The following is a 15,219-nucleotide window of genomic DNA, read 5'->3' on the forward strand; positions in this document are numbered from 1 at the left end:
AGGCAGGTAGCTTAATCTTTGTAGTTCCTTTTTAAAGGGAAGATCATAGAAATGTTGTTATATTGCAGGATAACTTCTGTGATTCAGTAAGGCTCATGTAGTTACTGAAATATGCATGGGATGCTGCTGGCAGCATTATTTACAAAGGGTATCCCAGGGAGACCTGGGGACATGTTTTATTCTTAGTTACAGGCTAAATTCCAGACTTCTTTGCCAGTAGGAGGGAGAAAATTATATTCTCTGCTTTCCTAGCTTGGTGTGGAGATCCTACTGGAAGGCTTTCCACACGTGGATGGATTAAAGTTCCTGCTAAGAACTGTTCCTGATGGGCTGTTACACGGTAAATGGCACAAGCTGCTGCTCTTTTCAGGACACACCCATTAGGAAAATTCACCTGAGCACATTAAGTACAGGAACCTTGCACAGTTCCTTCCTGGCTTTGTTCTTACACTGTCCTCAGTTAATGAAGTAATTCAAAGTTGTGTTGTGGGACCTTATCTTGCAGGATTGAGTGATGTGCATGAAGAGGCAGCAGCTGTCTCAGAGAACAGGGAGTGGGCCCTTTCCCCTTCTGGTGGTGATGATTGATTTTTGAAGGTCACAGTAAATGACTTCTCACTGATTGCATCCTCACCCATTAAAATGTAGGGTCAGATCCTGTTCTGTGGTTGGCAAACTGAGACCCAAAGGTACATTTTGAGTGTACATGGTCCTGGTTCTTGAGCTGGGAGGATTCTGTCACCTGCTGTCTGTCAGATAACTTCAATCCCCTCCAGATCCACAGGGGAGGGTTTTTTTTGTTAGTGATCATAGACTTAATACAAGATACTTAGTGCCTAGACATTAAGCAACCAGAGAGCTAATGACAAAATCTGTTCTGTTAAAAGACTATGTGGATACAGGTGAAGGAGGGAACTGAAGGAAGGAAAAAAACATTGGTTTGCACAATGAGAACTTTTCTCAGCACATCAGCAACCTCATTGTACTACTACCTTTTTTCCCTTTATACTTTCCTTTTCTCAACTTCTACTTTTGGGGATATGACATCATGAAAGAAAACTCTAAAAAAATTAAGCAGCAGTGAATAGGCCTCCTGGGTGTTATGGGGGATTAGTTCCAAATGGTTAAATAGGAATGAGTATCCTAGGTTAGTGGATTTTAAGATTTCAGAAATAGGCTCTTCAGCTATTGCATCCACTGATGTTTGTAAGCCCTATGCAAGTACATCAATTATATTGTGAGTATTTTTTGTTAGGAGTCTTACCACACAATCTTGTATCTTCATTGCAGTTGCATGGCTGTAGAATAGCTTCCCTGTGTGATTATACAATACCAGCCTGTCACCTCCTGTTACTTAGAGTCTATCCACAGTATAGTCTTATATCAACCATATAAATTCCTAAATAACAGTATTGCTGTAGGACATCTGTGTGGTTTTATCCAAATATAATAGGCTCATGTTTATCTTCTGTATGCTTGCTTTGTCCAGGCCGTTGATACATGAACCTTTTTCTTGTTTTATCCCAAGAAAGGCAATAGAGGTTTTTAGCCATATTCTGATGTGTCAAGAGGTACCTTGGTCACTTGTTGGTCCAACAGAGAACATTGTGGTGCTGTTGGACAGAATAGTGCAGCCAGCAAGAGGAAATGCTTCAGAACACTGAGGACAGCTTGCTCTGCTCACTCACACAGGGTAAGATCAGTAATGGTATTTTAATTGCCATAAGGCTCTGGACCCCCTTGCCTTTGCAGGTGCACAAATACTAGCTGCAGAATAGAAATCTGGTGTGACTACCCTGCAAATGTAGATGTTGACAGACAACAGAGGCACAAGGGATTTTACTGACTTTTAGTGTTAAACCATGTACTTTTGTATTAGTCAAAGGATAAAATTGGGGCAGGGAATTGAAGGCAGGTTTGAACAGTGAGACAGTGTTAAAAAGAAAACAGCTGCAGAGGATGAAAATGTTTTATAAATGTATTTTGAAGACTTTTAGTGCTTATGTGACTTTCATACCAGCTGAATTAGAACTGTGGTTTATGGTAAGTAGGTGACTTCAGTTGCTCACAGAGTTCCTGTTATCTTTGTGTTTACACACTTCGTGTTAGCCTTGTGCTGCAGAGAAATGCTATTTCCCTTGATTTACAGGTGTAAGTCAGAACAATTAAGCCACAAACTCTCAGTGGAATGTAGATGCTGAACTCCCTGATGTCAGTGTGACCAGTAGCCCAGAAATATTTAGGAGCCAGGTCCTTACATTGTGCTCCTGTGGCCTCCAGGGCAATGCCTAATTTTGGGCATTTCTTTCTTCTATAAACACTTCTCCCCTAATGCATGTGTGTGTATCCAGCCTTATGCAAGACAAAACTTCCAAAGCCTTTCAGACTACATTAGGCAGGGCGTTCCTAAAATCCACACCAGTCCCTGTGGTGTACTACATTTTTATAAACTGCTCCTGAGATACCATTGCTGTGTGAGTTGTTATTCTGTGCCAGCAAGGGAGTTGTGGAAATAATTAACTTTAGAATAGTCTGTTGGAGAGGTCGGGCTTGGGAGGGCTGGATTTGTTCAGTATCTGAAATGAATAATTTACCTGCAACCATAAGCAACAAGGACCAGGCAGTGGCTATGCAAAGTAAGATTTCTGAGTAAATACTTTCTTCTCTATGGTCTTCTCTTTAATAGCTCTCCAACGTTATTTAGGTGTGTTTACATATTTAATACCTGAGGTTAAAAATCCAGAAAATTTGTCAAAATAGCACAAAGGTGGATTCCTAGCAATACTGATTTCTGGAAGGGAATTTTGATAATTCTTGCTCTGTGAGATACGCTAAATGAATATACAAAGGGAAGCAAAAAAACCATTTTGCTTGAGATATTGTTTTCTCTGTGATGCTAGTTCTGTATTTTGGGCAATAAGACAGAAATACAATGATTTCCAAAGTCTCTGTTCACTCAGCAGTCTCCACCAGTAGTAGATACTGCAATACTCTCCCAGTATCACTGGGAATCAGGCATGTCTAAGAACCATATCAAACTCATTTTCCTACCCACATATGACAGTAGAGGAGTCTCTGATACTCTGACTGAAGATCAGTCTAGAAAAGTATGTGTTGAACTTCAGTTCATTTTACTGAGTTTGTTTTTCCCATAGCAAATTGCTGTGCAGAAGGAAATAAATAATTTAAAAATTACTTTTGTACTGGTTTGATTCTGCACACTGTAGGGTTTTGTTTGGTTGATTTGGTTTGTTAAAGATAAAAGACAGAAGAATAAGCAGAAATATCTTTTTTTTATATGCTTCAAGGGCATTCAGGTCAGTAGAGGGGCTCTCAAAGAGGCAGAATAGAAGTTAAGAGCACACTGACCTTAGCTCAAGTGCGTCTATTCCACAGAGTAGGATTTATGCTTAAGTGCTTTGTTGAATGGGGTTACATTTCAGTATGTTAATCTGAAGGGTTATCATGGCATAATCTATTTTTTATAAAATCCTCACTATACTTCCATAGCTGAATGAATGGAAATGCCTCTTTCAGCACTGCACCTCTGTCTGCAGCATAGTCTTTCAAAGCATGGAAACCTTTGCAACCAGAGAGGTAAAATCATGTAGTGGCCACTTGCTGCCAGCCCTGGCAACAATTCTTCCAAGGTCATACCAGATAAGAAAGATACTAAGAAGTCACACCTAGCCTGTGTCTTTTAACAGGGAAAAAAACCTCAACCCAACAAAAAAAAAAAAAAACCAAAAACCAAAAAAAAAAAAAAAAAACAAAAAAACCAAACCCCAAAAATCACAACAAAAAGCAAATCTGAAAAGAGTTGACTTTGATGTAACAGAAAGGAAAAAGACCTATTGTAAGCAAAGGACTCAGGACAAAACCAGAAACTTCCGGAGAGTATAGTTACAAGAGCAAATAGTGGCAGGATAAGGGGGAATGGAATGGTTTCACAATGTCAGAGAGCAGGTTTAGATTGGATATGAGGAAGAAATTGTTCCCTGTGAGGGTGGGGAGGCCCTGGCACAGGTTGCCCAGAGAAGCTGTGGCTGCCCCATCCCTGGCAGTGTCCAAGGCCAGGCTGGATGGGGCTCTGAGCAACCTGGGACAGTGGAAGGTGTCCCTGCCATGGCAGGGGGTGGAACCTGGATGATCTTTAAGCTCTGTTCCATTCTGTGATTTTATGATATTAAGCAAGTGAGGCTTCGATCTCTCCATGATTGCAACGTTTAGTTAAGGAGAAAATACCACAAGTTACACCAACATACTGACAAATTCCCATGCTAAATATGACACAAACACTGTGCTGAGCTCAGAAAACAAATTACCAAAGCAAATATGTGTGTGTATATCTATGAAAATGTTTGTGTCTTTGTACATGAGTCTGAATTATAGGCAAGGGCATGGCACTGAACAGTAGAAAAGAGGCAAAACACTGGATTAGTCTTACATTTTACTTTTTCAAGTTAGAGCCATATCAGGCATCATATAGGAAATCCTGGTGCCTCTCCGAAGTTTTTTGCATGTGCCATGTGGCTGTACATTTATTTGCCAGTAGAATTAGTGGGATTTTTTCAGTCTCTGAAGCCTAGTTCCTCTCTGGAGATACAGAAAGGGACACTGCTCCCTCTCAGAGCATGTGAGCTGTATGTCCTTCCTTTGTCAGGAGATCACTCCAGGTGCCTGGGGTCAAAAGGGAACATTCCCAAATCTCTGCTCACACGGGAATCATGGCATACATGAATTGTAGCACAGCTTTTTTTGAGCAGTCCTGTCCCTCAGAAGGATCCCTGCTAATCACAGCATTTATTTTAAACTTTAAATAGGATGGTGGCATTCTGATGCTTATCCAAGTTGCAGATCTCTCTTAGTGGCCAAGCTACTCTGGCATGATTTTCCAAAGCCAACTCCAAAAAGACTAACCTTAAACTTGCCCATGGCAAGCTGGTACTCGCAGGATGTCTAATTCTTATTGTCACTTCTGGATGAAACAGCAGAGGCTGAAACATTCTGCAGAGCTGGGAATGTAAGCCTCTCAGACCAGCTGATGGGAATGTCTTTTGTTTGGTGTCTCCTGGAGTCCATGCACTCCCAAATTCCTAATTTGGGACAAAACATACCAGGTGTCACTGAGAAAAATCCATTGTGTCTCCTCAAATGTTTTGTAGCCCCTTCTCCCTCCTGGCCATTTCACAGGATTACTGAACATGGCTGTCCTCTAACTGGAAGGAAAATTCTCCACTCGTGGGAGCTTTGGAGCATTTGTTGACCTTGCACAGGGCAGGAGTGACGGCCGTCACTTCACAGCTGGAATGAGGTGAGCTTGCTGCCAGGCCGGGGAAGGAGGGCTGGCCCTAGAGCACGTCTGGGCCCCTCCCTGATCTTCCCTAAACTCTGCAATGACAGAACGACAGCGACACTGGAGAACTCATGCGAATACCGTCAGTGCCACCTACTGCTCTGTATCACAAGTACAGTGTGTGTGCATCACTGACTGCTACAAACCCTACAAACCTCTGTCCTGTCCTCCTCTCAAATTTGGCTCAATAGCTACAAGCATTTTTAACATCCATGCCTGATTGTTTTCCCACAGTTAATTTAGGCAAACCTTGGAAGCACAGTTCTGTTCAGAGCAAGCCAGTCCTAGATAGGTCTTTCCTCATAAACTTCCACACATGTGGAGTGCTTCTTTCTTTACAGGCACCTTCTCACTTGCAGCCAGGGAGACTGAGGTTGATATTCCAAGAAAAAAGGTTGTCTGGAGTGGTTCTGCTGGAAGGACTGTGGTGTGAAGACAACATCCACAACTCACTTCTTGGAGTGATGTACTGAGTTTTTTGCAGAAAACTTTGCTCTCCCCAAATAGGAATTGGATCAAAGTGTGCAGACAAGACAACATCCTAGAGGTAACAGTTGCAAATGAGATTTAGGTAGGCAGAATGCACAGCATTGTTCCTGAATTGCTCTCTGCAGAGAACTCTAGGAAATTTGGGAAAAACAATACACACTTTGTACATTTCTGTTCAAAGACCTTGCGAACTTAGTCTTCTTTTGGCCCAGTATTCTTGCAAACAAGATTATTTCACTTCTGTGGGCTGAAAAAGAATTTGGTTCGGTAACAACTGGTGTCTGGCAGAATTGCAACACAATGAATAATGCATTACCAAAGGGCATTTGTATAGTTTGTGATAAGAACTATATGAGAAGCTAGGCTGGACTCAAAACCGGTCTCACTGGTTTCCAGATTTCTGGGAAATATTTTAATCAGTGTTATATTTTAAAAACTAGCCTTTCTGGTATGTTTCCATCTCCCCACTTCAGCAGCTGGTCTCTGTTTGGTGAAAAAGGAGTGAACTGCATAATCATAGTCACAACCTTTCCCTGCCTCTATGACAAAAATGACACATTGTTCTAGTGTCAGGAGAGCATCCCTTTCAGCACTTGCACCTTACTGCACTTCACATGGAGGACAGCTAAATTAATGCCCTTCTTCATGTCAGAATATAGCTTTTCTTCTGAAGAGCTTTTATTTTCTCTTACTATATGTGCAGAGCAACACACACAACCTCCTTTATGGCCCTAAACCCAGGTAACTCCAGCTGCACCCCATATATCCCACAGTTAATCCTTGCAGGCCATAAATATAACGAATAGGGCCCTTTGCCCTCTAGCAGTTAAGAACATTTGCAGGGATGAAAGTTTCTGGACTATCTGTTGGAGCTTGCCCTTTCTGGAAAATTCACATTTTTTTTTCTTGCTAATAATAGAAAAGCAGGACTTTGGGATGGCATTGTGTGAAAAAAAACCAAAACCCAACCTTCTTTAAGACATGCAGATTGGATAAAATGAGCTGTGCTCAGGATACAAAGGAGTGCTGGTGTTCACTGTGCCGTTGAGCACTTTTTATCAGTTAAACCTCCATTATCTCCAAGCTGCCAAAGGTGAGTTACTCCCAGGTTCACCCAAGGATGGCATTGACAGTGCCTGTGAAATTATCTCATGGTATCTGACCATTCTTTCTAACTCATTTGCCAAGGTTTAGGGAATTATATATTCTTTTGTCAAATTCAAAAAGTAGAAGAATTTTCATCTTATTACAAACAGAAGCTGGAAAAACATGACACTCAAGAGCCTGAAAACCACAGACTGTGTAAGGAGCTTGAAAATTTTGCTGTTACAACTTCATTGTTGTAAAATTATTTACATGTTTTTCAGGCTTTTGAATGCTTAGGGACAGTGGTATGTCAGTGAACCAGTGCCACTGGTTATCTGGCATCACCTAGAGGTTTTCTTTAGAGGGATGGAACGCTTCTCCTATGATGAAAGGCTGAGAGAACTGGGGATGTTCAGGCTGGAGGAGGCTCTGGGGTGACTTCATTACAGCCTGAAGGGATGCTACAAGAGAGCTGGAAAGGGACTTTTTACAATGGCCTGGAGTGACAGGACAAGGGGTGGTGGCTTCAAGATGAAAGGCCCTGGCACAGGTTGCCCAGAGCAGCTGTGGCTGCCCCATCCCTGGCAGTGTCCAAGGCCAGGTTGGATGGGGCTCTGAGCAAGCTGGGATAGTGGAAGGTGTCCCTGCCCATGGCAAGGGTGATGGAAATTGATGATCTTAAGGTCTCTTCCAACCCAAACCATTCTGTGATTCTGTGGTCCCTGGAGAGGTAACTGATGTGAACAGTTTTGATTTAAGCACCTTGAGAGCTGTTTGAAGACCTGCAGAGCACAGTGGTACCCAGCCAGCAGTGGGGAATGGGGCCCACACAACCACAAATCTGTCAGGATTCCCTCTGGAGTGCTGCAGCTCCTGGCATTACTCACAGTGAAGGTGATCACACTCGGTGTGGTCAGTGAGGGGTGTTGGGGGCTCACTGCACCCCCTGTCTCCTTTAAAATGAGAAGTTTTGCCGTGTAATTATTTGCACAGGGTGAGGAAAACCTGTGGGGTGAGGATGGACTTGTCAGCTGCTTTGTTCTCTGTTCTCCACTCCTCACCTGAGATGGCCTTTGTGCACCTGGCAGCTTTAAGCCTCACCCTCAGCGTGAATGTCCCAGGAAAAGTATGAAAGTGTGACTTGGGCAGATTTGATGTTCAGAAATGAAGTGAGCCCTAATATATTACTGGTTTTTCTTTTAAATAACATGATTTTTTAGCTTTGGGATGATCTGGTTTCCTACCTACTCCAGGTAGTAAAAGCCACAGCTGCTCCAAAAATAATGATTTTGGCCAGGCCTTTTTTTTTCATGAACTGGTAAATAGGGCAACTCAAACCATTGAGACAAAATGACACTCAGCCCATAAACCCTTGAATCTTTCCCTGGCCTCTTACCAGGCTCTTTTCTGAGACAGCTCAAGTTCTCAACTCTGCAAACAAGTTTTCTGTACCCTTAGGTTTTTTCAGTGAGCTGTATCCACCAGCTCAGGGATGGGTCTGACTGCCATGCATGCAGAGAGGGCACAGGCTGTGGAAGTGGAAGAGCAAGTCTTTTTGGGGAATAGTTAGTCATTAAGGGAGGCTCAGATGTGCCATGCATTATGTATTATGTCTAAGAGACTCCTATGCAGATGGGCTGCCTGTCTCCTGAACCAATTGTCTTGGCCTTGTTTTACCTTAGGTGAGCTCAGAGCCTTTCCCTCTATGCCTTCTGGTGCAGTGTAATTCTCCACAGTGCCAGAGACATCCTGGATCTCACCTGGAGATTTGCTCCCTGCTGAACTGGGGGGTTTGGGCAGGTTGTGCTCTAAGCTCAGCATGGGATTCAGCTTGCACAGCTGTTCCAGACTCACTGGCTTCTCAACCAGATGTGTAACATAAGCATCTAGCAAGCAAGCAGCTGCTCTGGGAAGCTTTGGGGATCTCAGGCTGTGAGTTAGGGATCAGCATCTCTGCAGATGTGTGTTTGCTGCTTGCAGCATCCCAGCTCTGTGCTGGAGAAGACAGGGGCATGCTGTGCCCTTACTTAGTACTCACTAAGCTCCCTGGGTGGAGGACATGGGCCCAGAGGCCAGGGAAGAGCTGAGGCATAGAACAAAGGACAGCAGGTGGAAAATCAGGGACAGGACTGCAAGGAGGGGCAGAGTGCATGCCAAGACAGGGGTAAAGCCTTTTTAGCTCTGTAAAAGCTGGCAGGGCTGCAGAGCTGCTAAAGCAGCCAACAGCTGGTGCAGAGTCCTGGGAACAGAGCTGGAGATAATTGTGGAGGCAGGAGATGAGGTAAACTGGGGCTTACAGACTGCTGAACTGGAGAAGAAGAGGACACAGCGTTTAACCTGGCAAGGAACCCAAAAGACATCGTGTCCAATGAGTGTATTCTAACCCCTTTGTGGATGGCCAGCAGGTAGGGAAGCTCCACTGGTGCAAGGGAAGGGTGTGTCTCGAGGGGAGGACTCAGGGGCTGGACTCAAATCAGGTGCTGAACTCCAAGTGTCCTCCCTGGTGGAGTTTGCTCAGGGCGGTGCTGAATTTACAACCGTCCAGTGTCAACTGTCCCTGAGGTGCTGCTGGATACTGAATGCTCTGACTCAGGAGCTCAAACCCATTTTTTTACCTCCCTCTGAGAGAAGAAAAAGAAAGAGCTCTGGCCCCAAAACAGTCAAGACCTTTCTCAGGTCAGTCTTAAATTCTTACCTCTCCCAGCAGCTGCTTCTCAAGCCCTGAGGATTTCACTGAGCCAATTTAATGCTGGTGGTCAGACAGTTTAAACCCATTAGCTCCCAGCTATCTGAATAATTTTCTCCTGGGATCCCAGCACACGGGCAGACTGCTCTAACCAGAACTGCAGAGCACTGCCACGGGACCTGGACCTTTGCTGACTGCTGTGGCCTGTGTGGTGAGCACTCAAGGGCTGAAGAAAATGCCACTGGCAAGATCCCTGTCCATGACATCTCTGAACGGGCTTCCTCAGTGGGAGGATGAAGACCTGCCCGTGGAGGATTTGTTACTCTTTGAAATTTCTTGGGAAGTTACCAACAAAGGTTTGTACCACACTTGGGGGTTAGTATTGCTGTTTTCTCAGGAGTGGAGGGAAGGATGAAGAGTTGGAGAAGAAAGGCATTAACAGGGAGATTGGAGAGGGCTGCAGAGCTGCTGGATTAGAAGAAGTGTATGTGTGTAATCGTGCATGCTGAGTGTGGGCTGCACCTACCTGGACTTGTGTGGGATGGGCAGAGCCAGGATGCTGCTGTGTCTTTTTGTGTTCCACCACCAGGGAGAGGGGGTTTGAACATCTAAGTGATAAGTCTGAGTGTGCAGATACATATTTATTTATTGATTGATTTATTTATATTTCTTTGTACATATTTATGTTCTGCCTTCCATGCAAATTCACTTGGGAATGTGATGCATGGAAATGAGCTGTACAACAGAGATCAGATACAGAGCAGTTTAGCAGTCCCCCCTCAGCCTTCTAGAGCAGTGTGGAGAGGAGGGCAGGCTTGGAAGAGGTACAAATAAATAGAGCTGTGTTACAGCCACTGAACAAAACCCAGGAGTCAATGACCAGCAGCCTTTGTGTGCCAGCTGAAGCTCCTTTGGGCTGGTCTTTGCAAACACAAGTGGTGCCAGACAGGGGCTTCATTTGTTCATTGGTTGCAGCTGGTCAGGCAATGGGCACGCTGCTTGCTGGGCAAAAATCCTTCCTCCATTTCTAATTCACCCATCAAATAATCCCCTTTCAGGTAGGTGTAGTTCTGCAAGGGTCCATTTTCAACACAAGAGCGAGTTAGTGTTAGTATGAGTAAATGATTGACTTCATGTGTGTTATTGTCCTGGCAGATACACCGAGATTAATCAGGAGAGGGGATCTGTAGTCTGTTAGGAATTTAACTTTGAAGGGGAAATGTGTATGAGAGGAACAGGCAGTGCTGGAGTTTATCACCATGGGGAAACTGGAATTCCTGTTCTGTGACAATTTCTGCTGGTTTACATTGCTCTTTTTCGGGTGGTGAGCCCTATCAATACCCAGAAGTGGGACAGAGTAGCTTTGGCACTTTGAATCCCTGGGGGCTTATTTTTCAGTAGCTTCAGTGAAGCTTTTAGAGTTAATTTGCTAAAGCCAGAACTTGGAGCATGCAGCATTCACTTTTGCAGTGTGCATGATAAGTAAGGCTCTGGCAAGCAGATGGCAGCAGAAATCTAGGAAATTCAGGAGTTCTCACTAAATTCTCTGAACTCCACAGTACATGTGTTTTCTGAGTCATCTGGACCCAGTGGTTGTAGATATCACACAAGACATTTAAGAAAAGGTAACCCATTAGATTCTACCTGTGCAGGTACAAAATCGAGTGAATCATTTAATCTTCCCTAGAGCTCTGGTTGACTTCACTGGAGCCAAATCAACCGACACAGCTAAAATTTACTATTCACACATTTTATGAGAGAATTAATATTAATATAAGTCAATTTTATTCAGTATGTTTAAAAATCAGGTGCCTTTACTTACGCCACTTTCCAAGCCCATATATTCAAACAGGGCTGAAAGAACATGGCATGGAAAACAATTTTCATTAGAATCTGACCTTGTGCAAAGTTTCCATTAACCAACCTCGACTAGAAGCATCTTTGCAAAACCCCTTTTATAAGCCTGTTTCAGCCTATTTTTCTGGTAAATTCTTGATACTGAGGGTTTGGGAGTTTTTTTTCTGTATCTTCCAGGCAATTGGATGTCTAAGTCACGTGGTGAGAACTGTCCCCTGGTGACCTAACTTTTGTAAACAGTTCTGGGAAAATGTTAGGGCACTGTGAGAGAGAGTAGCCAGCAAAATACACGAGAGTCATCACAGAAGATATATAAGCTTAGGAAATAATACCTTGTACTGTATATTTCCTACCTCCTTTAGCAGGAGGAGTTGTTTATTTGATGAAGTAAGCTGGCCACACAGAGATTTAGTTCTGCTGCATGTTTTAGTGTTTGTGCTGCTGTATATGTTCCTAACATAGAAGGCAAGATAAGCATTAGCTGGATTTATTGCCTGACAAGCTAATTTTGAGCATTTAATATGACGGTCTCTTTCTTCCTTTCTGGCAATGCAAAGGTCAGAGTAGCTCAGCCTGAAGTTGGTCTGCACTGCCGAGGTGGTGTAAAGCTGCTGCTGCCCACAGGAGCGAGCCCCAGCCTTTGTGTTAATTTTGTGTGCATCACCAGGTGCTTGGGTACATTTCCTCCTTGGCCAGTGCTGCTTCTTAGTAGTTCCTCCATTTCTCTTGTGGCACTGACAATCAGGCTGAATTGTCTTCTTTCCTGTGAGGAAGGTGATAGCAGAGCTCACAGGTGGATAGCCACCCCTGTAACCAATGACCTCTGCAGGTGCTGAGCTGAACCTCTTCAGAGCCAGAGGATGGTGAGGGGGTCCTACAAATTGGAGAATATGTGATTCTGTAGTGGGAGAGGGTCTTCACGTGCCAGGCTGCTCACGGGGAGCAAGCATTCCCTGGGATTTCCCTGATGGTGCTGGTTGGTACTGAGGCATGAGGTGCAGCTGTGGCAAGAACAGGATGGTTGTATGAACTGAGGGCTCAGAGATCTACAAGTATCCATTATTTCCAGAGTCTCATCTCTTCTTTGTCAACAGCTGGAACAGGGAAGTTGTCTCTCTTTTTGTTTTAAATATAGATCATTTAACACATGCTCTAATAAGGCAGAGCTTTCTACTTCTCCATGTTTCCTTTTTGGATTTTCTGTCCTGGCTGCAGCCTGTGCTAAGTTACAACTTCTGACATGGAAAACATTGGCCTCTCAGTTACTGCTCTTCTTCCTCTTCTCTGTCTGCAGCAAGCAAAGATAAGGTAGCTGTAGGAGAGAATGGGAAATAAAAAAGGCTCATCTGCCAGTGTCACTCTGCCTTACCCTTCCCTCAAGTCACATGAGAGGGAACTTGCCACCTAAACCAAACACAATATTGAAATCCTCTGGCATTGAAAGTCCTCTGCCAAAGAAATGAGAAATGTGTAGTTTGTTTTGTGAGATTTCCCTCACTTTAGTTGCCTTTTCACTGGTGGGCATAACCCTATGTGAGGTGGATCTACAGTTTCTGTGGCAGAAGGGGGAAAATGTAAGCAGTGAAGGCTCCCAGTGCACTGCAGTGCCACAAACCTGGTGGTAATAGTGGGGGAGATCAGCATTTTTACCTCTTCCTTTCTCTCCTGGCCATCATGCTCCAGTAAAGCCAGGTCTGGTCATGTATCTGTGGAAAAAAAGGAACTGCTTTCTTTCCTCCACAGCATGAAGATCAATAAAAGCTTTAAGTACAGGAGTACAAAAAAGTGGCTACCAAGCTATGAAGATTTAGTGCCTGGGTTGGGTTTCTCTCTGGTGGGTTTTCTGACACATTAGTGAGAAGGGTTGAGAATGTTCAAGATCTGCTCTTTTCTCTGGAAAGATGTCTTGAAAATAATTCCAGTGATATTTAGATTAGTATCCCCTGCTGTACCACTCACAGCTTTTAGAGAGAAAATAGAAGAATGCTTAAAAATGCTGGGCAAACAGCCAGCTTGTATCATCATTCAGCTGTGAACAGCTTAGCTCAAGAGTCATTGGTAGATGAATCTCAAATATTTTTTTTCCATCCCCATTGGAATGAAGACTGTGCTAAAAACAAAACTTGGTTCAGCTCTCCCTGGAGCAGAGATCTCAGTACAGTTCCTCTGGTGAAAAACTGGATTTTTGGAAATTCAGTCCTGAATCCACTGAGGTCAGTGGGACCATCATTTTACCTCCTCTGTGTTCAACATCTTCCCATGATGAAAGTTCCTTGGGGGAAGGTGATTGCTGTAATTAGTGACACAGCTGAAGTAACACCCTTTGAGGAGTGGGGATGTGCTGGCATAAACTTGGCATAAGCACAGCCTCAGAGCTCTGTGCATTTATAGAGTGGGGTGGAATATCAATGTCAAATCAATTCCAAGTGAAATCCTGTGCACTGGGCATGATGCACACAGAAATAGCTTCTCAATTGTGGACATCTGTCATAAATTTCAGCGGTTCAATATTATTTCAGAATATGTTTGGAATGTCAGAATTTCAAAGAATGTGGAGATCTATCTTCTGAGGAGTCCTGGCCACAAACACAGCCCAAAAACCACATGAAAAATATCTGCCAGCTGAAGATGCTGGTTGTTTTTCACCTGCCATGTTTTACTGCCTGATTTTATTAAAGGTACCTCAACGGGCAATCAATCAATCAATAAGATTCCAATCAAAAGTTAGGAAAAAATAAGTTCAATCCCAACTTTCATCACACCTGTGCAGATCAGAGACACATTCTGAGGAGAAGGGTGAAACAGTTGTTGTAATGAGTGATTGTGGCAGTGAAGTCAGTTTGAATCCTGAGCCTGGGCTCACACTGCTCCCATGGATCCTGTGGCTGTCATGGTTCTCTGGGAAGCTTTAGTGCCTTCAGAGTGGCCTGCTCAGGACATAACAAAGAAGCTGCAGAGCCCTGGAGTCATCCTGATCCTCTCTCTGTGTAGCAAAGGTGTGTGGGAAAGGACTCTGAACAGTGACAATCTCCACTTACCTCTGTCTCACTTCCATAGTTCACTTCCTATTTCTCTCCCTCATTTTTGGTTTCTGCTGCTCCTTCCCTCTGTCCTTCTGCAGTGTGAGGTGGGTGGGAGGACAAGCTCTAATTGCTGCTTGGATTTTAAATACACAAAAGAAATAATGCAGGAGGACTTGAAACAAGGAAAGAAGAAAATGCTGGAGTGATGCAGAGAACTCCTTTAGACAAATTCATAGTAGTGGTAACGTAGATAAAAACGTTCAGACTTTTTAAATAATTCTATGGAATATTTTCTGAGAAAGTATTTTGGTTTCATCTTCTATTTTTTGGAGAGGTCACTAAAAAGAGGTCAAACATGCCTTAAATTAAAAAAATCCTTCTTTCCCAAACATCTTAGTTCCCCTTTCTGTGCCAGTTTAATTTTTCCCTTAAAAAAAAAAAAAAAAAGAGGAAGAATAGAAAGGAAATAAATGGGGAAAAAATTTGTTGTTTATTTCCTTCTAAACTTGATTTCATTTATTGGTGGAAAGGTTAAAATCACGTTTTAAAAAGAAATAATGGAAATATTTTTCTTTCAAGGATGTTTTAAAATGACTAAAACTTAATATATTTGAATAAAGCATTTTGTTGAAGATCAGAACACTATCCCTGTATCAACATTTTACTGCTAATTCCCCATGTTTGTGAGGCTCCAAACCAATTCTCTTGTTCTGATCTCTGCT

The 15,219-nt window shown here is 43.3% G+C and overlaps 1 protein-coding gene across 1 annotated transcript in view; it reads left to right on the forward strand.

The window, feature by feature from the left end:
- Positions 1 to 9,447: 9,447 nt before the first annotated feature.
- GYS2 (glycogen synthase 2) overlaps positions 9,448 to 15,219 on the forward strand; it is a 43,572-nt gene continuing 37,800 nt past the window's right edge. Inside the window, exon 1 of the mRNA XM_032107331.1 lies at positions 9,448 to 9,973. Coding sequence (XP_031963222.1) covers positions 9,853 to 9,973 — 121 coding nt within the window. The 5' untranslated portion in view covers positions 9,448 to 9,852. The remainder of the gene's footprint in view (positions 9,974 to 15,219) is intronic.

The sequence above is a fragment of the Corvus moneduloides genome, chromosome 4, assembly GCF_009650955.1.
Source record: "Corvus moneduloides isolate bCorMon1 chromosome 4, bCorMon1.pri, whole genome shotgun sequence".
In the NCBI taxonomy this organism is placed as follows: domain Eukaryota; kingdom Metazoa; phylum Chordata; class Aves; order Passeriformes; family Corvidae; genus Corvus; species Corvus moneduloides.